This window comes from Carcharodon carcharias, chromosome 28 (genome assembly GCF_017639515.1).
Source record: "Carcharodon carcharias isolate sCarCar2 chromosome 28, sCarCar2.pri, whole genome shotgun sequence".
Taxonomy (NCBI): domain Eukaryota; kingdom Metazoa; phylum Chordata; class Chondrichthyes; order Lamniformes; family Lamnidae; genus Carcharodon; species Carcharodon carcharias.
The window spans coordinates 36,572,020-36,596,767 of record NC_054494.1 but is presented as its reverse complement, the minus strand read 5'-3'; the positions used below and the strand labels follow the sequence as shown (position 1 = coordinate 36,596,767).

Here is a 24,748-nt window from a genome sequence, read left to right as displayed (position 1 = left end):
CAAACATGACCCAGACCTCCCTGTCGCTTGCCATTTTAACACTCCACCCTGCTCTCATGCCCACATGTCTGTCCTTGGCCTGCTGCATTGTTCCAGTGAAGCTCAACGCAAACTGGAGGAACAGCACCTCATCTACCGACTAGGCACTTTACAGCCTTCCGGTCTGAATATCTCAATAACTTTAGATCAGGAACTGTCTCTCCCATCCCCACCCTCTTTCCGATTTCCCCCCCCCCCCTTTTTTTTCCAATAATTTATAAGGATTTTTCTTTTCCCACCTATTTCCATTATTTTTAAATGTATTTCCATCCATTGTTTTATCTGTACCTTTTAGCCTTTATCGATTCCTTCACCCCACCCCCACTAGGGCTATCTGTATCTTTCTATCCTTAATTAGCACATTCCTTAGATAATATCACCACCTTCAACACCTCTTTGTCCTTTTGTCTGTGACATCTTTTGGTTATCTCCACCTATCAATGGCCCTTTATCCAGCTCTACTTGTCCCACCACCACCACACACGCGCACACACACACACACACACACACACACCCCCCCCCCTCATAATATTGCTTTCCTCATAATATTTTCCAAGATTGCAGTCATCCACCCAAATTGAGTTCTAAAGCCAAAAGCTTGTTTTAAAATGATGAGGTGAGGGGAAATTAGAACAAACTGCCATTCACTTCCCACCAGCACTAGAAGTTGAAGAACGGGAAAAGCACCTGGGGACAGTCGTCAAAACCACTGATTTTGTACGTTTCATGAAAAGGATAAGAATCTTTGAACACGATACCCAAAAACTCCAGTTAAAATCACAGAACGCCATGCAATAAAAAACAAAATTTGCTTAAGTCACTCATAACAAAGCAGTTGCCCTGGTAACCCATGTTAAAAAATAAATAAACTTTCTATGTAAATTTGCAGTAATTTATCAGTGTTTTAATGTGACAGAAATGACAAAGTTCACCCACAACCACCTTTACCATGAGATCCCAGAATAAAACCATCTGTCAAATTACTGGATAACACAAAATATAACAAACTACTATATCCTCTATTGAGTATCTTCAAGGAGAACATCTCCTTTCAGTATTCTGTAGATAATTATAAATTACTTAAGTTGCAGTCTCAGTTTGGAGGCCATCAGACCTCTTTGATGAGATTACTGCCTTGTATTTACAGTCAGCTACCTGTTATCCACAGAAATCTTGTGGTGCAGTGGGTCGTGTCTCTGAGCCAGAAGTTCTGGATTCAAGTCTCACAGCAGGACCTGATGGCCAAACAAGTTGATTTATCAACCTGCAAATCCTCCCAACATACATCAATGGCAGGCAGTAAGAGTAGAGGCGATTCCTAGTCAGCCATGTGATGGAAAGATAATTGGAGCCTCCACCATCACTATCCATAGCTCCAGTCAGCAACATGCAAGTAAAAGTGCATGTTGCCACAGCAGCTCAAGCCCCTTGAGTGATCTGTAACATACCATCACCCATTACCCTTTCAATCAGAGCACATTACTGTCAGGCTCATAAACAGTTAAACTGTCCTTTCAGCATTGATCATTGCATCTCATCTCACTGGGCACACCAATCTTCAATAATGCATTAGCTCAGAAATGAGCCAGGGAAGTGGGAACTCCTGGCTCTTCTTTCCCTAACCCCGTTTACCTGATAATACATGAGCGTAGGTTCCACCTCCTTACAGCCAATTAATGACTTGCTTTGTAACATCAGAGACCTGCTGCAACTAGACCATTTCCTGGTAGCTTACCAGTAAGAATTCAGCAGAACCCCAGCAGTTTATTAGAGCCTTTACTTTTTGTTTACAACTGCTTTAAATTCAGATTTCTTGACCTGTCTCATCCTGTCCCTCCATTTAAGTGCTTGCATGCAGTTGAATCTGTGGCGCCTTTATGAGCTGCTCTCTAACTTCATTGCAAAGAGTGCTTGAATATATTTTCAGGATGGTGAATAATTTGCCACGTATGATGACTGTTGATATGTGTGAGTTTCTGTCTGTTGCATGTATGTTACAGATGGGAAATAATTTAATTTGTATTGCAGCATTGTGCACTGCAGTTGGCACAGAAAAATTTGAGCAGAAGTTCATTTTGCTTTTTTGTACTCTGCTATATACAGGCAATTCAGGTTTTGTGGAAGCATAAGAAGTACTTTAAACAGCTGTTAAATGTAACTGAAATAGAACCCATAGCCTTTTAAAACGGCTGTCTTTAAAAAAAAAGTCTAGTGGATACCTGCATTCCATGTTGAAAAATACTAAACTGATTATTGTTTTATTAACATTTTCTGATAAAGGTGTGTTCATTTTCTTGGCATTGTGAAATGCCTCAAGCCTATTCACCCTCACGGATTGCAAAAATCCCACACAAGCTCCGTAGTAAACAGGGGTAACTACATTTATGTCTCTCTTTCCATGTAGCATCCTCATTATCCAAGAGTTGCTAATCATGGCTCAAGCCATGATATTACTGTGGAGCAAGGTGAGGAGGTAGACCCCAAGAACTAGCTGAGCCGCTACGGGGATTGAATCCACACTGTTGGCGTTCTCCTGCACCACCATCTAGCCAACCTCTAGACTGCACCTTTGAACTGGTCAGATGGAAAGACCTGACTAACCATGTGCATCACTGGTTGGAGACATAGAATTCCGATTTTGTTTTCTTGCAAATGTAAACAATCTGTGAGAGTACTTGAATGGAAAGCGTTTTCCCTAAACCTTCCTTCCCCCTTCAAGTGTTATTTATAGTTTGAGTCTATAGGATCATAGACTGCTTTCCCTGTAGGCATCTGTTGAAAAAAGAAACCTGCTATATGCATTTCCTTTCCTCTGGCTATGTTAATTTTGCTACTTTTCCTTCCTCCTTCCAACACACAGCTTTAAATTCATTTGTGTGCCACAACCACTTTTACTTGCAATATAAGTTGTCCTCAGGGCTACTTTTGATGCTTGAATCTATGCTGTACCTCAATTTTGAGTATACAAGGAGGTCCTGATGTTGTGGATTTATCTATCAATAAGCCAATAGATCTTTACAATGTGAGCGAGGAAAAAAAAGTAGATATAGTCCGGAGTTGACAAGTATAATCTAGCCTTTATAGCCTGGACTGCCAAGCTAATAGCCTTGGACATAGCTTGGACATGCAAGTCCTATTTCAATAGAAATGTTAACCTACTTCATGGGAAGGATTTTCGGGTAGTTGAGTGGGCATGGCAGGCGGGCTCAGGAGCGGCCGGGAAACAGCCCCCCCCCTCCCCCGATTGGCCCCTGACTGCGATTTTACATGCACTAAGAAGCTCGGCGCTGCCGGGTTGGGGGTGGGAGGAGGGTGAGCGCTGTCATCTGCGTGGGCGAGCGCGGAATGGAAGCTCCCTGAAGGCAGAGAGCTGCCTCAGGGAGCCGAAGAATTTAAATGCAATAAGAACAGATTTTGAATTCTGGGATAAGTGCCCACGCATCAGAATCAGCCACCTGAACATATACAAGATGAAAATTCTGTCCGTACATTTTTTTAAAAAATGAACGTCGGAAACCTCATCCCGCCCGTGGATGAAGTTTCCTAAAATATCCAAAGGCCGCCTGACCCACCCCCCTCAAACCAGCCCCCAGATTTTCACCACACGTAACTCAAGTTCCAAGGTCAATTCAAAATGGAGGTGAAGTAGCTATTTATTTATATTAGCACGTGTTTTACTGTACAGAATCCACACATTTTTGACGGTTGCCTTTGAATGTTTTATCCTCAGTGGTTCTAGTTTAGATAAGACCAGTGTACTATAAACTCCTAGTACCTCAGAAGCTCCTCTTACAAATACCTTTTACGTGATATTTGCCTGTAATGCATCTTTTAATGTAATCAAAATATTTAATGCTGCCTGTCTTTCTTTGTTTTGCAATGTCTCTGTTAGGACGGTACAAGGGGCAGAGTCTGGTTCAGAGTGAACAATGCAAAATAGCTGTGTGAAATGAACGTGTTCTTTTATAATTAAAAAAAAAAGGCTGGCATTTTGTCGGGCTGATCGGAGTCTTGCCTACTGACCGGGAAGCTGGCGGGGAACTCGCCTCAGTCCCGTGAAGGAGACCGATGAGAAGGAAGAGGTCGTCAGGCATTTAAGTGACCACCGGGAGATTGGGGTCCCTGGCAGCCGAAGTTCCGCCTGGGGAGAACTGCCAGCCCATCAGAGGCTGGCAGCTCCTCATGCTGCCAGCAGGCGCAATGGCTGCTGATGGTAATGCAACCACCAGTGGTCAAGGACTGCCAGGGAACCACAGATCAAAGATAAGCCAAAGCAGGATGGGGGTTGCTGGATTAGGTGTCACGGGAGTGGGAAGCAGGGGAGTTTGGTGGGAAGAGTGGCTTTCAGCACCGCCCCACTCCCCAGTGCCTGGTCCCACGATCGGACACAGAGTGCCGAACTACGAGGGCCTCACTTTCATCTCAGAGGTTCACTGACAAAACCCAGTAGGGTTTGCTGGGCAGCCTTCTGAGGGTGTGGAAAAGCCATCGAAGGCCCCATTTAAGAAGACTCTTAAGAAGAGCCATACGGACGCAAAGCATTAACTCTGTTTCTCTCTCCGCGGATGCTGTTAGGTTTGCTGAGATTTTCCAGCATTTTTTGCTTTTGTTTCAGATTTCCAGCATCTACGGTAATTTGCTTTTCCTCATTTAATCGTGATTGGGCTCAGGGATAATGGATATCAGTTGGCTTACCAATTAGCCTAATTGTCAATTGGTGGCAGCAGCTAAGAATCCTGTGTCAGCCTTTTCTGCCCTCCAACTTAAGCGGAGAAGGTTTTCTGGCCGCTGGGACACTGACCACTGATCTCCCCAGGGATTAAGCGGGCCCGTCCACCATGTCCTGTTGCGACAGACAGTATTAAATCCAGCCCATAGCGCCTAAGAGGCTTGGTCATTGTGCTGGTAATGGCTGCATATTGTTTCAGTTGAGGTATTAGTTTCCATTGATATGTAAAGGAAGGAACTTGCATGATCCTAGTCCTCAGGATGTCTCAAAAACACTTCACAATCAAACAAGTACTGTTAAAGCATAGTCAGTGTTGTAATATGGGAACCACGGTAGCGAATTTTCCGACAGCAAAGCCTGTCGAACAGCAGTGGGATAATTGAACAGATAATCTGTTTTTCGTGATGTTAGCTGATGGATAAATATCGTCCAAGGGACTGGGAGAGCTCCCCTGTTCTTCTTTGAACAGTGCTTTAGAATCTTTTATGTCTGCCTCTAAGAGTAGAGAGGGCCCTGATTTGACACCTCATTCAACATCACTGCACTTCCTCAATGCTGCACTGATGTACCAATTTAGATTATTATTGCTCAAGGCTCTGTTGTGGGCTTAAAGTCACAAATTTATGACTCAGAGGCAGGAATGCTATCTCTATGCCAAGGTTGACGCCTAGGTGATAATCTTGCAATTGAGTTAATAAACACATGCAGCTCATTGTGCAGAAGTAGAGAGTAACTTAATTACATTTCGACTGTAGTTATAGGTAAGTATTTTGCATGGAATTTGTTTTTTTTTAACTGTAATTGAACATTAATTTTAAGCAGGTTCTGTTACTATTGCATATAGCCAGAAAACGAGTATTATCCAATTGCTTGAGATTCGATATATTCTGTAATGTTGACTGGGAAGCAGCAACACAGCAACTTCACTGCTGAACAATACTAACAAAGAACAATTAATTCTTCCATGATAAGGAATTGTAATGGTTTGTAGAATTAATTTGGTTGGTGCAATGTTAATTTAGAGGGGTGATTACTATAGCGCTTAATCTATTTTGGACCCCACAATTCAAGACCACCTGGCTAACACTACAACATTACCAGGCTATTCTTTTAAGTATTGGCTGAATCTTATCTGTGGTTGCAACAAGCTAAGAATGAAACATCGTTGTTATTCTTGAGACATATGCGTGTTTGAAAGTGACCCCACCTGGCTTCTATTGCTCAAGAACCCATATTCTTGTTGGCCAGTTGTGGAATAATGCGTGGGTGAGTGGGAAAGAATTGGCAGCTGCATTCATTCTGTAGACAAACCACCCCCTAGGTGGGGCAGTGGCCAATAAAGAAAAAGTATACCGGAGACATCTTAAGTTATTGGGTGCAGTGTTGCTGATACTGTTTATGAAACTACTCCATTTGATAACTTTTGTGCTGTTACGCATTTAGGACAGATGCAGACTGAGCCTATGTAGTACAAATATTCATGGATATATAACTTTAAGATGTTGCTTTAAATAGGACATCAGAATGCTCGTGGCAGATACATCGAGGGCATCTGCTGAGGTTACATAATGTACAACCTTGGATAAACCATTTTTTTTTCCTCCATTCAGTGCATGGCTGTCAGGATATGAAGACCCAGTGATTAATCGTATTAACCAGAGAATACAAGACCTCACAGGCCTTGATGTTTCCACAGCAGAGGAGCTGCAGGTAGGTGTTTGCAAAAACGTTTTTGGGAAATGGAATTGGACCCTAATGAATAGAGAGGCGGGCATTTATCCCAATCGAAATGACCATTATAGCCAGGTGGAGTGTGTGCCTATCTAAGAAAAATAAAGCAGAATATAATACTACAAATCCAAATTTTCCATTGTAGAGCAACACCTGGTTTCAAAAATGTGGCAGAGCCTTTTGTCTGTGATTTAGGTCCCCTAATTTCAATATCTAAGGTAAAGCAAAACACTACAGAGTCTGAAAAACTGAAATCAAGAGAGAAAATGGTGGAAGTTCTCCACGCATGCTGCCACAGCTGCTGAGCGAGAACAAAGTTAGCGAGTCAGGCAGCTGCCCTTTCACCAGACCAATTCTAACAAAGGGTCATCAATCTGAAATATTAACCCTGTTTTCCTCCCCACAGATGCTGCCTGATTTGCTGAGTATTTCCACCATCTCTCTCATTTCAGTAGATATGATCTTAGCTAGTGGTGCAAACTTCAGTTGCTAAGGAGTCCTTGCTCTCCCCACCTACAACAATGCTAATGTCTTAGGTAGCATTTGCCCACCTTCTCCAGCACCTGCTTTTAATAGCCAAGATGAAGGGTAGAGCTCCCAATTTAATAACCAAGATTATGGGTATCATCCTCTCTTCCCAGCTCTAGTAGCCAGGATGATAGGTGGAGTTAGGATTTTTCATACGTCCTTTTAAGCTGTGCAGTCCAAATGACAGCTGCTGTTTTGTAAAGTTGAGTTCTGTGTATTAAGCAGTATTTTTTTTTCCCCTATGCTTGGAGGCCTCCTCTATTACTCTACACCTTTACTCCAACAGGTCTTGCACTGTCCATAGGTGAGTCTGCCCCTTGATTTTACACAGTAGGTTGCTAATCACTACAACCACACTGGTGGCTGAACTTGGGCACAAAACTTTGTGACGCAGGTCATGGCTCAAGAAATTAACACACAATTTCAGCATTTTTGATGCAACCATTCAAGGGGAGGCATGATTTCTAATATCAGCTAGAAAAGCGATGGATTCTACAACCTGTTACTTGTGATTTTTTTGATAGGAAATGCTTGAACAACTTGTTTCAGCAGGAATGAGGTGAAAATTGGGAGGGGTAGAAGTTCTGTTCAGACCAGATTTTTATCCTTCTGCAAATTACTATCATAAAATTGCACTTTATTGGATTCTATGTAAACTTTGAATTTCATTCTGTTAGTTAAACCAAAACCACTTGTGAAGGAAGTGCACTTAAGACAGCAGAAGGCTTTTAGAAGAGATGTTTGATTAAACTTTTCATTTAGACCAAATATTCTCCCTAAATGAACCTTATAACTCCATGTAATCCTGATAGAAAATAATTTGTCTTTTAAATAGACTTAAAATGAATCTTGTTATCTGTAATACCACATTTACATTGGTTGATCAAGGTATGCTAATTGAATCCTTAAAGCATCGCACTGCCTTCATGGAACTGTGAGGATTCAAGGTAAACTTTGGGAATGGATAAGAAACTGGATAAAAGGCAGGAAACTACATGTATCCTTTGGAGAAGTAATGTTGGGGTGGGCTGGAGGTGAGGAAGAACTGAGTGGGTTGCCTCAGGACAAGGTATTGGGACCACAATTGTTTCCAATGTACATAAATGATCTGGATTCAGAAGCTCAAAGCAAAATCGTCAAGTGATGATATCAAACTAGGAGGAGCTGTGCAATGTGAGGCAGCAGCATCTCAGCAATTACACAATGAGATGACCAAAATATGTAAGTGGGCAGAATGGTATTAGACAAAATGTAATACAGCCAAGTGTAAAATGCTACACATATTATTGGAAAACAGGTGGCATGCCTGCTTCAGGGATATTGTTGAAATGGTTAGGCATGAAGTTGAAATAGACCTAGATGTCTTGGTAGAGTTGACACTAAACATGTCCAACCAATGTGGCACTGCAAGGCCTATAGGATATTCAAGTATACAGCCAGAATAGTGACCAGAGGAGGTATGATTAAACTATATAGTACATTGCGCACATTGCACCTTGATTAATGATCCAGGCCTTAAATAAGAGAAAGCATATAGGCTAGTCCTTAATGTGAGAGGTCTGAACTATGAGAAAGGATTGAAGAAGCTTAAGTTTTTCAGCCCATATAGGAGGTGATTTTAAAGAAGCAGATTATTAAGGTTTTGGAAGAAGTTAACCCAGATTATTACTTAGAATTAAACTAAGTAAAATAATGATTTCACTTCCCTTCACTTTCATATTAATTATACTACCTTACTCCCGATCTATAGCAGCCATCTCTAATGGCATGTGGCTCAGTGTTCCCACAAGGGAAACTCTTGTTAGTAGCGACATCAACAAAGAGGCAAGGCCTTTACTGTCTTTTTTAAGCTATGGTTTTGCCAGAAACAGGAAATCATTCCATTAAGTGTACAATATTACTAATGTGGAGGAAACTTGTCCCTAGTTTTAGTAACAAAAGTCTAGTCTAAGACTTTCAAACTATAAACTAACAGTGGCTTAAGCTGAATTCCACAGAAATTTATATTTTTCATGAAAGCCCCTTACAAACCTAAACATCTGATCCCATGCTCATAGCATTTATTTAGGATTGTTTACTTACAAGTGGTAACAAAAATTGTAAATATTCTTCTTTATACAACCTCAAGAAACACTTATTTTACTAGACTAGATTCTAATTTAATTCCCTGAGCATGCAAATGCTTTCTGTTAATCCCTGAAGGTAAGGGTTGCCTTGTACATGGGACATGTCTCCTTCCGGTTTCCGTTCTAACAGAACTACTTCTGTAAAGTGGGTGGGCTAACATTATTACCCAAAAGTGGCACCTTCCTAACTGTTGGTGCTCTCTCCTGCCCTGCTCATCCAGCACTGTGATGTTTAAACAGCAGTGCTCCCACCTAGCCCCAGCTCCTGTTGATGGTTTTAAAATTAGGGGCAGCCAAGCAAGGTAGGTACAAGAAGATTTAAAACTAGCAACAGCAGCCAGGACTGAAGTTGCAGGGTGAGTTTCCATATAAATATCACTGGCTGGAGGAGCAAGACAACAGCTGATAGCAATGCCCTGGTTGAAAGGAGAAGGGATGGAAGGAGGATATATTTCATCAATGACAGCCAACACACAGGTAAGGATTTTGGTGCATTGATGATGTGGATTAGATTTTCCAATCAGTGTTAAACTGTTTAAAATAAATGGGAAAACAAGATTATACAGTAATTTCAAACATGAGAAAGCAAGAGCTCATCTCTTGTGAATTTATTTTGCTTCAAGCCCAAATCCATCATTATCGTGAATGTTTTAAACCGTGGTTGGTTCAGCGTCTTCTGACAGGACTTCAATGTTCTTCTTTGCAGTTTGTTTGGGATCGCTTAACAAGGAATAAGCTTGTCTTTTATCCTATTCCTGATTTTTTTTTTTGACACAAAAGAAAGCCAAGCTAAGACGCAGTTGCTGCCATGATATAACCCTGGACATGTGTAATATCCTCTGCTCCATTTAATGCCATTTTTGGATTATGTTTGTACAGTTTTCTAACCTGCTAATATTAGTGGAATTAAAACACAATGCAAAATAAAAGTCCTAATTTCAATTTGAACACACTGTTGGCCAAACCATAGGTCATTATTGCTGATGTGGTCTGTGAATACACTTCCTTTTCGTTGTACAGTACACCTCTGAATAGTACTCAGTGCTTGTGAAATGTTGAGCATTTGACTAGTTCTGTCTGACTTCTCATTCTGCTATAGGTGGCCAATTATGGGGTTGGGGGCCAGTACGAGCCTCATTTTGACTTTGGACGGGTAAGTGCGTTATTGCTGTTTCAGCTCTCTTTTTTCCTCCGTCTGTTTCTTTTTTCAGGTGGCTAATTATGGCGTGGGAGGGCAGTATGAGCCCCACCATGACTTTGCTCGGGCAAGTTACGACTATTCCAAAACATTCTGCTTTTTATAATAGGATTGCGTGAATAGACTAGCCCTAATGTTGCATGATAAGGCAGCACCTCATTTCCGTCATGGAATCTCATTTGGGGAAAGCTTATTGATTGATCAATATATAATTATTTTAAATCACTGCATGCTGAGTGATGGCTTTACCATCACAAAATTCAAGAACCAATATAAACAAATTCAGTGCGCACAAGATTGTTTGGTAAATTAGGGAAGGAATCTTTCCATGAAATTAGGGGAAAGAAAAGCGTGTAGATTGTTGATTTTCTTTTGCTGCAGTAAAGTGGAAATGTCTATAAGTTCAAATTTAGTATTAGCCATAAAGTTGACATAACTCTTGTTTTATGAGAGTATTTTGATATGTATTATCAATCCCTGCACATCAAACCTCTGACTATAGCAGTACTGAAGGTACTTCATTGACACTCCAATGTCTTAGTGGTAAACGTGTGTAGGAGAACTGCAACTTGTCGAGAAGCCCTTTGACAATTAAAACCCAATGCAGTCTGACCAAAGAATGAGATAAATACAGTATTTGACCCTTACGATCTGTTAAACTTCTCTGTTTATCAAAAGATTCTTCACAGTTATATTAAGCTTCGCTTTTCTGATGAGATATTTTTCATGGCTCAGTGATAGATCTTTTATATTGATCAATAAATCCATCCTGTATCAATGCTCACATACGTGATTAATACATTGATAAAGTAAAGCTTGGCTAGAATTCAGGCACTTGCGCTATCGTTCCTATGATCTTGCTCGTTTAGGTCTTTTTTTGTTTTGGATGTATATGACTGGGACGTTCTCCCTTAAAACTGCAACACAATGCAGGAGCACATTAGTCACATGCTCTGTTCCCATCCCTGTTCTGCGAAAAATGTTGGTAAATTTCAGGCTGCAGTTCAGACGTTTTGCTGATTTGTTCTGCAGATGTGCCAAGATGTGGCGTCTAGAGTATGTGTCAGGGTGCACTAGGTGTACTGTTCTGATATATTCAGGTAGAAGATTTATTGAGCCCAATATCCTTAGAGGAAAAGAGTGACAATATATTATTTTTAATATATTAAGATATTCTACTGAATAGCTGTGAACATGTTATGGTGAAGAAGAATATTTGTATTGAATTGAAGAAAGTTGTACTCTGGGTGTTTGGTACAATTTCTGAGCTAGAACAAGCATTGAAAAAATATTTAGTTGACCTTTTGTGTCATTTGTGATGCAGAAAAAAAATGTAGGTTGATAATTTGTGCGTTAAATATATTTGAAGGAAGATTTCAGAATTATATGGAGCAATTGTGTTTATCTTTTTGAATCGAATGAATATGAAATAGAAAGTAGAGGCAGGAAATTAAGATGGAATTTGCATATTGCAGAGTGAAATTATCATTTGCTGAAAGTGCGGATGGTATATTTCACAGAAGGAGGCTATTAACATGTAAGTGCTTGTATTTTACACCCCAGCTGCACTAACAGTAAGAGGCTGAAGCTCTGTATAGCCCCCCATTCTCTGTTTTGCTGATTATCTGTTGTGGGCATGAGACTCCTGATGGCTATCTTGCGTATTCCAGTCAGGGGACACTTCTCTGACATGTCTCCAAAATAGTGACTTTAGACACTAAGGCCAATAAACTATTGTGATTGTTGAAGATGCCCATAGTTGGATTGAAATGGAGCTCCTGCAACATGTCTGGAAGGTTTCAGCATAAGGGAAATTAAAGTGCACAGTTGACTTGACTTGAATGAGAAGTGTGCAAGGAAAAATAATAAGGTTAAAAACAATGCATCCTCATCATTAGGGGAGATTTGGAAACTATGTAGAGTGCTTAGAGGCAGATAGGATAGAAAGGCAGAATCAAACCTTACTTTAATTTAGTATTGACTGTTACTTGGAAACATACCAGATGTAACACATGGCTAGAGTTGGCTTGCTCTGTAATGTGCTACTGGGAAGAATCACAATCACCCACAAATTGAGGTCTGCAAAAAAATTAATGTGCAAACATCTAATATGCTTATGGAATTGCTTTGTCTGCTGTTAATGTTGGAGGGACAAATCCATTTGTCAAAGCATTTATGGGTTGGTGCTTCTGTTACAATAACAGAGAAAAGAATTGTACGTAAGTGCAATGTCATCATTAATACTGGCACAGTAAAATTTCATGGCCGATGTTACTGACATTGCATCAACAGAAACATTCTTATTTTTTAAATAGAAAGATGAACCTGATGCATTCAAAGAGTTGGGGACTGGGAACAGGATTGCTACCTGGTTATTTTACGTAAGTAAAATTCATTCTGATACTCACTTGATTTGAACGAGAACAATTAATTCAGCGATTGAATGGTGGAGCAGACTCGATGGGCCGAATGGCCTAATTTCTGCTCCTATGTCTTATGGTCTCATGATCTAGTTTGTGTGTTGCTTTGGAGTCACAAGATTAAAAATTGTGATTAAGCTGTCTGTGTTTCAAGCAAGGGTTTGTTTTCTTGTAAAATAGCTGTTGTATATTTAGTTTGTGCATTTAAAAAAGTGTTTTTGGCATTTTAACCAGTTGTGGGAAAGGATTGACCATTTATTTTAATCTTTTATTTTTCTCCCTCATCCCACCTCATCCAGTAGAACACCTGGTTCTGGTTGCACCTTCCCACAGAGGTACTGCTGAGATCAGAAGTTCAGCAGAATCCTACTGCACTGTAGGTGCTTTTATGTTTCAACAGTGCAGCCAGTTCCTTCAAGTGCAAAACTGCATTTAAGATCCTAGGATGGGTCTCTGGAATTCTTGATATGCAGGGAGTTAGTGCTCCAGCGTGAGGACACAAATTGTATCCTTAACTTTCTACAGTATGCATTTCTAGGACACCTTATTATCCCAAGATAGACTTAAAAAAAAGGGATTCAACATCAAGCAAACGTTTGGTAAGAGGGTTGGGCAATTGATGAGAGGTATAGCTGAAGTGTTGCCTTTTTGAAAATGAATATAAGTAAGACACGCGAGGAGATAAGGACATGAAGGGAATTCCAGAGTGCAGGGGCTACACTGGTAATAGCTAAATCTGAGTTGGAAGAAACTGAGAGCTGGGATGTAAGGCCAGAAGAGATTGTAGAGGTAAGGCAGAGTAAACTTAAGGAGCCCACTGTTGGCGCCAGTTCAGGCTACATGTATTTCCTAAAGAGTACAGGCAGAGTCATCATTCTGCACTGTGCCCCTAAGAAGTGCCTAAAAGGTTAAATGACTGCTCTCTTGGCCAGGGATTGTTGCAGCTTCGCTCAGTGGTAGCTGGCTCTGTCTTTTACATGAGGTGTTAAACCAAAGCCCCATGTATTTTGTTATGTGTGCTAGGTGGACCAAATCCACGACAGAGACTTGGTCGCGCTATCAACACGGTTTTGTAATTTGTATTTATTACAAGAAGATGTGTGCATTGAATTCAGAAATAATGAGTCCACCAAAACCTTTAGAGATCGTAAAATTAAATTAAAATATCCGTTAATAAAATAAAAAAATTTCAAGAACTTACATAAACTAGAATGAATTACTACTATGACAAATCCTAAAATTCCTAATTGACCTGACCCCCAGTTATATATACACCCCCTTTAAGGCAACCGTCCAAAATAGATTTTAGATTCAAACAAAACCAGCAAGTTAACACAATACCTATGTGACAGTGGAATTTCAAATGCCTTCCCCAACTTCAGTCACTCCCCAACTTCAGTCACTTTACATAGCAGACTTATGCACAAATGGCTGGAAGCTTCTTGAAAGCTGTTTCATGCACTCCTGTTAGATCTTAGAACCATAGAAAAGTTACAGCACAGAAGGCCCATCTTGTCCACGTTAGCCCGAGGACACCCAGGTGCCTTTTCTAATCCCACCTTCCTGCACCCGGCCCATAGCCCTGCAGCTTACAGCATTTAAGGTGCAGATCCAGGTACTTTTTAAAAGAGTTTAAAGTTTCTGCCTCTACCACTGACTTGAGCAGCGAATTCCAGACACCCACTACCTAATACGTAAAAAAATTCTTCCTCATGTTCCCCCTACTCCTGCCACTTATCTTGAATCTATGTCCCCTGGTTCTAGAATTCTCCATCAAGGGAAACAATTTTATCCTGTCCACTCTGTCTATTCCCCTCATCTTACATGGCCCTCTCCTCACATAGCTTTTCATTCTCCTTTATATATGTTTCTTTAATTTGTAAATTCTATTGTTCCATATGTCTTTGAAACTGTATTTTCCTCATAATATAAAAACTTTCATGCTGCCACTATTGTCTTTGGGAAAAATAAACCCAATTCCTTAGCCTTACTTAGCTAGCTAATTGTAAACAGACTAAGATCCCTTTGAAATCCAAACAATCCTTTCATTTATCTAAAATTGCAAATTCTCTTCACACCTTACACGCTAAGCCAGCATCCATGTTTACTCAGCATTTCAAGCACCTTTCTGCACCTAGCTTCTTTTGATGATTTCCAGCTTGCAGTCAACCTGACTCCAAATGTAATTAAATCACACAGACAGACCCAACTATACTCACACCCATAAACCTACTTTACAATGAACCAGAAAAATATTATGAAAATTATTATACTTTTGCCATAGTTTGTTTAGGTGGGTAGTGAAAAACTCTATGGTGCTATTTGAAGAACAGAAAGAGCTCTCTTGGTGTTCTGACCAATATTTACCTATCAACCATCCCAGGAGGTAGGGAAAAACAGATTAGCTGATTGTTCATCTAATTTATCAATTTGTGAGCATATTGACTGCTGTGTTTATCTACATTACAGCAGTTCACTGCTGTGAAGTGCTTTGGCATATCCTGAGGACTTGAAAGGAGCTATGTAAATGCAACTTTGTTCTTCTTTCAAGACAACAGGGGAACATACTCTAGAATTGAAGAGAGGACGCACCAATTTGACATTCATCAGTGTCAGGCAGGCTTTAATCCAGCCTCCAGACTAGTAGTTTGATGACTAGTATTTTTCATATGGCAATTAATAAATTTAAGGCAGCAAGAATGTGCACTTTGACACACAGTAACCTGTAACACATTAGACACACACACACATTTTGTATCCTTTCAACTTCTAAGAAGTAAACTTGCTAAGACCTCCAGGCAAAATTTACTGTGAATTGTGCAAAGTCAGGTAATTTAAATTCAGTGTTTGGCAATAAAGCTCATTTTGAGTAGCAGTTGAAACCTAGTGTTACAGGCCCCTTCATCAAATGCAGAACCAGGTACAAAGCATCATGCCTTGCTTGTTTCTTTTTTTGAGTGTGAAAGTGGGGGGAAGGGAGGAAAATAGGTAATGTGGTATATGTGCAACATATGGCTTTCAGCCTAAAGAGCCATGGTCGGATATAGCTTCTTAATGAATGTGATTAAAGGTTGGGGGGCATGGGACAGTGGGACCAGAGCAGGCAGATAGGTTTCAGTCCTCATTCTGTAATTATATTGCTATTTCATAGAGGACACGTCAAGTGATCCTGATGCTTTAAGAAATATCAGACATCTGAGATGGAGATAACATTCTGGCTGTTCAATAGATTTTATTTGTGGCTTGACACTAATTATACAATCTATTAAATATCTTTCATTGAATTTGGTGCTGTTCAGGAGATATTTTCTGTAGTCATTATGCTCTAACTTTGATTTTATTCTGCTAGATGAGTGATGTAGCAGCTGGAGGAGCCACAGTCTTTCCTGAAGTAGGAGCAGCAGTGTGGCCACAGAAGGTATTAGATTTGATTTCTATCTCTCCTTCCACAATACAATGCTTGCATGCACATAACCACACTCTCTCCTGAGCACGTTCTCAATCACTTGGAGACTGTTCCTCTTCATTGCACTTAATTCTGTTGCGCCATTTGAGGTCTGTCTTCTCTTCTGCCCTGCGTTCACCACCCTTGACTGTTTAACTCAATGTTATCCAAATGAGATGAGTAGAATTTTGGATTCGTGTAATTAAAGGGAACCTACTGATCAACGGGTTCCACAAAGCAAATTTCTGAATGGACCTATAGCAAACAAACTGAGGCCTTTTGACCCTCCAATTGATATCTGATACTTCTTTAATTAATCAATAATATTGGTAAAAGAGTGCATTTTGTAAACATTAAGAACTGATGCAATCTTAATTCATTAATAATCTGGAATGCAGTCTCTAATGGTGACCATGAAACCATTGTCGATTGTTGTAGAAACCCATCTGGCCCACTAACGTCCTTTTTAGGGAAGGGAATATGCTAGTCTACAAGTGACTCCAGACCCACCGCTGTCTGGAATGATGTGGCAAGCCTCTTGGCTCAAGGGCATTTAGGGATGGGCAACAAATGCTGGCCTCCCCAGCGACACCCAAATGCCATGAAAGAATTTTTTAAAATCACAGTAAGCTCAGAGAGGAAAACTGTCACAGTGAAAGAGGTACTGGTTTGGACTACAATTCTTGTAGCACTGATGAAAGAAACTATGTTGAAAAATAACCTGACCATGGAATTAAGGAACAGAACACATAGCAGGATGATAACGGAGTGTTTGGGCTTAGATTTATGATATATTTTTCCAAATGATGAGTTTGTATTCTTATCCAGGCCATTGCAGGGCTGGTGTGGGGGAAGCATTAGTGAGCCAGTTAAACTTTCTTCTCAACCCTACTCATTATCACAACATGATTGGCAAAGATGTGGCATTGTGTGAACTAAGCCAAGAAAATCATGCTTTATTCAAGGTATCAAGAGTTGGAGAGCATGAGGTGGCATTTTCATCTCTTGAGTCAGCAGGTTGAGAGTTCAAATTCCAGGTCAGAACTTGGGCACATAATGGAAGCAGCACTGAAGGAGTGCAGCATTATCAGAGGCATTGCCTTTCAGCTGAGATACTTAACCAGTGCTCACCTGCCTGGTCTGGTGAATGCAAAGCCTATTTGAAGAGGAAGGACCGGGGATGTCTCCCAAAATCCTGGTTAACAGTTCTGCCTCAGTCAACACTCAGCAAACAGATAATCTGGAACCTTGCTTGCACACACAGGTTGTTGCATTTGTCTACATCACAATAGTGACCAGGCTTGGTATTTAATTTATAGGCTTTGGACTGTCCTGAGGATGTGAAAAATGCTATACAAAAGTAAATTTAGTTCTCCCTTAAGTAAGGGGCAACATCAGAGGAAGTAATATGGAGAGAGAATGAGGAACGTTCAAGGCAGCTTTGAATACATAACTGTTCTTGCAATGCAATGTTTGGCTGACCTTTAATTAGCACATTCAATGTCAGTTGGAACTGCTCTTCTAGCATTAAAATAATTCCCTTTTTTACCAGTTTGTGTTTTTTGGTTTTTTAAGCACGCACTGGGTATTTAAACATAAATAGAAAAGAAAGACTTGCATTTACTTAGAGGCTTCAATCATCTCAAACTTTCCAAAGGAATTTATCTATAAAGTACCAACCTGAAGTGCACTGGCTATTAATGGAGCAAGAGGTGGAGGCATTTTGCAGACAGCAATGGAACGAATGGCCAGTTCATGCTGTTGATGGTGACATTTGTTAAGATGCCGGGAAACTCTCTCTTCTTTGAATGGCACCATGGAATCTTTAACATTCATTTGATCCACTGCAGCAGGCAGAGGTTTAGTTTGGCATCTAAGTCAAATCTCCACTAATGGTGTACACCCTCAGAAGTGCAGGCAAGTGTGAGCCCAGATATAATTGATGCCATTTGCTTGTGGTGGAGACGTCCCCCCTTAGTCATTCCTGCTTCATTATTTAAAAAGAGCAAGGCAGTCTTCACAGATCATTAAACTGACACTGGTGCTGCAAGTGTGTCGAGAAATGATGTGTGCTTTGTTGCAGTCCTGATACTGCTGATCTTTCCTTCATGGAAAAGTAATCAAAATTCAGACCAATCTGCTTAATTTGCTCACTCAGTCAAAAATTGGATGTGATTTTTATCAAAACAGTGCAAGAGTGTGAAGTCCAGGTGGGGCTCATTCTATCTTGATTTCAAGATTGTTTAAAGAATTCGTCAGCTACCCTTCACAAGTGTATTCAGCACAATCTGTAGGCATTCTTTTAGACCATTGTTGTGCTCACAGTGTATGTTAATCAGTTCATTTGCTTTTAATGTTGTGACACTTTTGGGTGCTTATATTGCAGGGCACGGCAGTATTTTGGTACAACCTTTTTCCCAGTGGGGAAGGTGATTACAGCACCCGGCATGCAGCTTGTCCAGTATTAGTTGGAAACAAATGGGGTGAGTATGCTTCACATCAATTTTGGAGGAGCTGGGCTGAGTGTTAGCCATATATATTATGCTGCATAATTATCAAAGGTTATTCTGCCGTTCTGAATAATTCCCAGGTTTTACTGTATACTTAAAAGTAATAGTGGGAACTCGACAAGGGACTGTGAAACACTGCACATACTTTTACACCATAGTCATTTCCTTTAAAACAACTATTTTGTCAAAGGCCACATACCCCAGCAGTCTTTTTCTCTAGAATCACAAAATCTTGTATTTACATAGTGTCTTTGACATAGAAAAACATCAAAGGCATCTCAAGGAGGTGTTGTACAAAAAGCAGGTCTGTTATGACACAGCAGTTGGTAAAGGTTGAGTTGTTTAAATCTGAGTGAAACTTGAACAACTGTCATAACCTATATTTTCAATTGGTATGTTTGAGATGCAGCTCTGAATTCAGGAATAAGACCACCGAGCCTCAAGAGGTTTTTATATAAAACTAAATTAAACATTTATTAAGTTAACAAATTAAACACATACATGTCTAAAATTACTACCATAACTTTTAAACAAATCCCCAAATTAATCACTCCCAGGTAAATCTTCACCAAGGCAACAATAACCCACAAACTCTAAATAGACATCAGGCAAAGCACATTCAACCTTACAAATTCAAAAACTTTGTAATTTGGTTCCTTTGCACAATTGTAGGCTTAGAGGCTGGTTAGACCTTACATACTTCTGCCTTATACATACAAACTCCTTTCTGTTTACGCCTCGCTTCCCCTTTGAATGTAAATTTTCATTGTATTACTGGGTTTTTAAATTTTACTTCTCCTAACAATAATCCTTTCATTCCACCAATTTTATTAGTAATATAAACACATTGCTTGGCACCTCCTAGCTAGGTGCAAGATTTCACCCATTCTTTTGAATGGTTTCTTTAAAAATGCAAATTTTCTTTATCTTTTCCTCCTTACTTTTATCTAATTAACATTTCAAAACTACTATACATCAAAGCACCCAGACTAGCTGGCTTTAATCCAATTAAGACACACACACACACACACACACACACACACACACACACACACAAATGGACACAGACCCTACTACAATTGCAATTTAAAAATAATTTCCAATAACATTATAGACATTAATATCTCTTCATGACAAGGACATTAAGCCAAAAAAAGGGGCAGAGAGTTAAAGGGGCTTAGGAAAGAAATTCCAGAACATGGGGCAAAGGGAGGGAGGCAGTTCAAGAGGAACAAGTTAGTGTTGGAGTTGGAGGAACAGGGTGTGGTGGAGCTAGAGGTGGTCACCAAGCCAGGAAGATGCAAGGTTATAGAAGATTTTAAACAATTTCACTCATGGTCCCACAGCACCTCAATGTAGGTCAGCAAGGACAAGAATAATAAGCGAGTGGACCAGGGTATGCACAACAAAAGTTTTTGAATGAGCTGACTGTGACAAAAAGGGAAGGAAACAGGGTCAAGAGAAATAAAAAGGGAGGTAGAAGTAATGGGGTTGAATCTGAAACAGCAGCTCATGAATTTTGCATCATAGACTGCCAGGTTGAAGTTCAGTGCCTACAGTTTCCCCAGAGCTCCTGGTTTCAGTCATCACACTGTAACCAGTTTTCAAGTACATCCCAGACATTTTGAACAGAAGGAAGAAACAGAAGATTAAAGTCCATGTATTTTTTTTATATATATCGATGATATGCTGTTGGCTGATTGTACACAGGACAGTAGCAAAAAAACAGTGAGCTCCCTGTCTCAGCATACTGGAACCTGACATTTCCTGGGTCACAAAAATAGGTAATTGGAGCCATTGCGGTTGGTCCGTTTTGGCCCCACAATCACCTGTGACATATTGGGAAATGTAAAAATGCCAATTTCTCCTGATCTCTCCCTCTTATATTTTGATGATTTTAAACTCTTACCCATTCACTCACTCAGTGACCCATAGAATCTTTTCTTAGTCCCTATTTGCCATTTCAGAGCCTCTTTTAATTGCGAACAAGTCTCCACTAAGCTTTTTCTCTTCTAGTAAAAAGGTGTCCCAGTTTCTCCTGTCGATCCTGATAGGTTTTAATTATCACTGTGGTGAATCTCTTATAGACTCTTTCCAACCAGAAAATATTGCAGGGCTAAGGGGAGAAAACAGGGGAGTGGGACCAGCTGAGTTGCTCTTGCAGAGAGTCTGCATGGACATGACAGGCCAAATGGCCTCCTTCTACAGTACAAATATTCTTTTATTCTATTTGATATCTTTACTAAAGTATGGCTTCCAAAACTGGAAGCAGTATTCTAACTTTTATACTCTATTCCCCATATATAAAATAAAGGGCTGCATATGTTTTGTTTAAATCAATTTTAGCAACTAGTAAGTGTCTGTCTGAATAACTGCACCCCCCCCGCCATTGTCCTTGTTCTTCCAATCCTTTTATGGTTTTACATTTCCTTATTTTTCCTTCAAAAGTGTAGCGCCTTGCATTTATCTGCATTCAATTTTAGCTGACATCTATCTATCTGCCCAATGTATTAACCTGTACTTGGCTTCTTCGAGTTGCTTACAGCCCTTGTCACAGTAGGTCATGCTCCCTGTTTTTGTGTTGTCTGCAAATGTTGATTGCTTTGCTTCCCCACAACCCCCCAAGCCCCACCGCACTGCCCAAACCAGAATCCAGGTCAATGTATTGTCGACCACCTGGAAGATGGGAAAACAGCCCAGCCTGTCAACTTCCCACAGCTGGACCAGCCATGAATTATGAACCATAGGCAAATATAGTAGCAGCTCTGTCAAGGGCTACTGTACATCTGGAGTGAACGCCTTTTAAAATATGCTGCGAAGAATTCACCCAGTGTTGTATCCTTTAGAATACACTGTACAGTGTGTATGTGAAAATGTACTCAGACAACTTACCACTAAGATAAAATTCTTCAAATAAATGAAAGCAAATTCACATTTTCTTGAATAGTTTTGTGGTTTCTAAGATTAACATGAGGTAAAAATACACCCTAGGTGTATAACCATTCCTCTGTCACCTTCCTTATATGAATTGCAGCCTTTAAGAGTGAGAACAATTCAGTGACTTGTTCATGAGGTAATTATGAAACATCTCATGTCAAATTCTGTATTTCGTATTTCCCCACTGAGTATTCTGTTCGTACTTGTCTCCTATATGTTCATGGATGAAAAGCTAAAAAGGATTAGATTATCAAATGTATAATAGAATTATTGTTTACATGTGGTTTTTTTTAAATTTTATCATGTGTAAATGAACTGTCAGGCAACAGAAACATCATATCAGTGGCTGCAGCTAGATAGCAAAGTTGTCTGGGGATGGGAAATAAATGCTGGCCTTGCCTACATCTCATGAATGATTTTTTTTTTACAAAAGGACAAGTGAGCCCTCATTGAATAAGTTTAACAAAACTGCATTTTGGGTTTTGAACTTTCTGCTTTGTGTTTTTTTTTAAAAAGGGGCCTCACTACATGAATTATTGGGCCACACACTAAACCTTTATTTATAAAGGCTGTTTTAGAGTTATCTACACATATGGCTACTTGTTTGTAGATTTTTAATAGAGCCTATAATGATGGGATGAACAGAGGTAGTTTGTCCCTTGAGGGTGGGTCTGAATTGCTGGAGCAGTGAGGAAATGGGCAGTATGTTTACTGACATGTGTCCAATTGGCTGTTTTTCAGTGTCAAATAAGTGGATCCATGAACGTGGGCAGGAATTCCGAAGAAGATGTAACTTGTCAGAGTTTGATTGATATGCCTTACAGTGTATGTGAATTATCCTCCCTGTGTCCACACCACTTACACTACAGCTCAGTTACTGTTTCGACTCAACATTGTTCACTGTTCTTGCCCCACCACCCCGCCAAGAATTAGCCCGACTTGAAGACCTTTCTGTTCACCACCATAATGAAAACCTGAGCAGAAAGGTTCATGTTTTATAACCCTTTCCATTGACAGGTTTGATTCAAGCAAGCCAGGCCGGTTACAAGACTGGAAATGTTTCTTGCATTCATTAAATCTTCCACTTAAACTGTATTTCTCCTTGGTCTTTGGAAGAAAAAAGAATTTTGCTAAAGATACTCGGTTCCTTTCAACAAATTGATTTCTAAGGGGTGATTTCACAATCCTGAGATTCCAATGTGAAGCTGCACCCTCAGCACGCACGAGATCATTGCTGAGAGCAAAGATTGTGCAGTCATTCCTCGGGAGTATGCTTTCTTTGGGCACCTGTTGCATCATGTGGCTTTCAGAAATAACTCTATCTGAAACTGCTTCTCAGAATTTGGCCTGCTCTTATGAAATGCATCACTCACTGAAAGAGCAGGGCTTTTGCTTCACAAGGTATCCTGGTTAATCAAGCGTTTTCCAAACTTGAGTTTTTGTAGTTATGTTTGCTAGTTTAGTGTACGTACAATGATGTAGATGGGGCCTCTGAAGTCACACGGTTCACTGAAAAGCCCCAGTGTTGGATTTAGCAGTACCTAATTCCCTTTTATTAAATGTAAGAAAATCATCTGAATCTTGAAGCTTTTCAAGAAACTGTTGAGCACTCCAATGAATCATTGATTTAGGGGGGTTTTTTTTTGAAGAAAAGGTAATGTCGGAGATTTTCAGTTTCACACTTAGGGAGATAGCTGAGCAATTATTTATTTAAATAAGGTGGCTGTATTTGTACTGCATTCCACCATATGTTTGAGGATACCAGTAATATATGTGTGGTATACTCAAGAATGCAAGACTTGATGCAGTTTTGCACAGAATGCTACATCACTGCTAACATTTGCTCTCTCCGTGTGATTCGTTGTCACTTACTGCTGCTCTTTCTAACTGTTCACCACCACCTCCAGCAAAACCCGTTGAAACATGTGAATTGTGTCGTGTGACAATGTCGATTCATTATTCCAACATCAAGAATCAGTTGGGTCCTCAACATGAGTGTGCCTTTGCTTTAAGCATCTTTGAAATCATTCAGTAAAGATGTGATCATTGTGTACTTACTAGAAATACTGATTTGTTACTGGATATGTATCTTTTTTCTGTTTTTTTTTAAATATACATTTCACAAGCATTGTTGCTCCTCTCCCTCTCTTTCCTAATTTACCCAGATAATCATGTTTTAAAAGGAACAGCCACTGGGTAAACTTTTTAAATAAACAAGTGTGAAGAAGAATGAAAATTAGAACTTCTAAACTGTGAAAAGTTTAAGAAGAACTGGTTGGGGGTGGCGGTGGGGGGTGGGGGGGGGGGGGGTGAAGAATAGAATGACGGAATAGCATAAATGCAACAATCAAGTTCCCAGGTGAATCTTTTTCAGAGGAAAAGCGTTTATTCTGTACTGTCAATTGGAGAAATGTGTATTTATATATCTTTTATTTTAAAATAAAATCAGCCCTTATCTCAGTTTTCTTAAAATACCATTTTCTTTATTGTCTTATTTTGGCTTTGGTGACGTGGGTCCAACTCAGCACACCACATAAACTGCTGCTTTAGGGACGAAACACAATCCAGAGCTGCTTGATCCAAGTGAGGTGGGTGCCAAACCTGCCAGGTGGACAGGATGTGAGAGGGAAAGCAACTGGATCTATACAGGGAGCAGCACACAAGCTGATGTTTCACAGATAACTTTTAAAAGTAGGAAACAGCCCGTTTAAAATCAGCACAATTTCTTCACCTTTTACTTTAAAAAAAAAACAAAAACTCATTTGATTTTACTCCTGGGTTAGACGCTCAGTGCAGCAACAGGAGAACTGTCGGTGCCAAGGAGAAGTCCCAAGGTGAGGAAAAGAGGGGTGCAGATTCCAGATTCTGACCTTATACAGGCCGGAGGGCCCACAGTCAGATTGTCCAACTGCCACTAAATTTCTCCCCAAATGCTCACACCAAGAAAGGGGCTGTCTGCAGGTTTGAGAGTTGCCACGAGTCCTGACTTGTCTCTTTGAAAGGACCAAGAAATACTCTAGGAGAAGGTAGCCGCCAATCCAGGAGTAGACAGTTCCCGTTTTTGTCCGAGCAACTGGCTCCTTTT

At 40.1% G+C, this 24,748-nt stretch overlaps 1 protein-coding gene across 9 annotated transcripts in view; it reads left to right on the top strand.

Moving 5' to 3' along the window:
• p4ha1b (prolyl 4-hydroxylase, alpha polypeptide I b) overlaps positions 1-23,788 on the top strand; it is an 81,590-nt gene extending 57,802 nt beyond the window's left edge. For 8 of the 9 annotated variants that reach the window (XM_041176491.1, XM_041176493.1, XM_041176495.1 and 5 more), the window contains exons 10-15: positions 6,379-6,478; positions 10,253-10,306; positions 12,667-12,732; positions 16,121-16,189; positions 18,603-18,699; positions 22,405-23,788. In XM_041176491.1, coding sequence (XP_041032425.1) covers positions 6,379-6,478; positions 10,253-10,306; positions 12,667-12,732; positions 16,121-16,189; positions 18,603-18,699; positions 22,405-22,475 — 457 coding nt within the window. In that variant the 3' untranslated portion in view covers positions 22,476-23,788. Of the gene's footprint in view, positions 1-6,378; positions 6,479-10,252; positions 10,307-10,364; positions 10,419-12,666; positions 12,733-16,120; positions 16,190-18,602; positions 18,700-22,404 lie in introns of all 9 variants that reach the window. The other variant, XM_041176487.1, reaches the window with a different exon arrangement.
• The last annotated feature ends 960 nt before the right edge of the window (positions 23,789-24,748 follow it).